The following is a 702-nucleotide window of genomic DNA, read 5'->3' as shown; positions in this document are numbered from 1 at the left end:
CCCGCTCATCAAGGTCAAGCAGCTGACGCAGAACTCGGCCACCATCACGGTGCAGCTGCCCAGCCCCTTCACCCGCATGTACACGCTGGAGCACTTCAACAACAGCAAGTCGTCCACCGTGTCCAGGCTGACCCGGGCCCAGGAGGAGATCCGCCTGACCAACCTGTACGCGCTCACCAACTACACCTATTGTGTGGTGTCCAGCAGCTCGGGCCTGCGCCACAACCACACCTGCCTCACCCTCTGCCTGCCGCAGCCGCCCAGCCCGCCGGGCCCCGTGCCCAGCCCCTCCACGGCCACCCACTACATCATGACCGTCCTGGGCTGCCTCTTCGGCATGGTGGTGGTGCTGGGCGCCGTCTACTACTGCCTGCGGCGGCGGCGGCGGCGGGAGGGCAAGCAGAAGCAGGCGGCGGCAGCGGCCGGCAGCCTCAAGAAGACCATCATCGAGCTCAAGTACGGGCCCGAGCTGGAGGCGCCAGGCCTGGCCCCGCTGTCCCAGGGCCCGCCGCTGGGCCCCGAGGCGGTGACCCGCATCCCATACCTGCCCGCCGCCCCCGGGGAGGTGGAGCAGTACCAGCTGGCGGAGGGCAGCGGGACACCCAAGGGCAGCAAGGGCGGCTACATGGAGGTGCGTGCGGCAGAGCAGGCAGAACGCAGGGAGGGGGAGCAGGGCCGGCCGGGCCCCGACAGCCAGAGCTC

General features: G+C 70.2%; 1 protein-coding gene across 1 annotated transcript in view; it reads left to right on the top strand.

The window, feature by feature from the left end:
• Positions 1-702, top strand: part of ELFN1 (extracellular leucine-rich repeat and fibronectin type III domain containing 1) — a 4,904-nt gene that overhangs the window by 2,999 nt on the left and 1,203 nt on the right. Inside the window, exon 2 of the mRNA XM_010840631.1 lies at positions 2-698. Within this exon, the coding sequence (XP_010838933.1) occupies positions 2-698 (697 nt within the window). The remainder of the gene's footprint in view (position 1; positions 699-702) is intronic.

The sequence above is a fragment of the Bison bison genome, unplaced genomic scaffold, assembly GCF_000754665.1.
Source record: "Bison bison bison isolate TAMUID 2011002044 unplaced genomic scaffold, Bison_UMD1.0 scf7180017846740, whole genome shotgun sequence".
In the NCBI taxonomy this organism is placed as follows: Eukaryota; Metazoa; Chordata; class Mammalia; order Artiodactyla; family Bovidae; genus Bison; species Bison bison.
The sequence above is the reverse complement of the archived record's forward strand: the minus strand, read 5'-3'. Positions and strand labels throughout refer to the sequence as shown.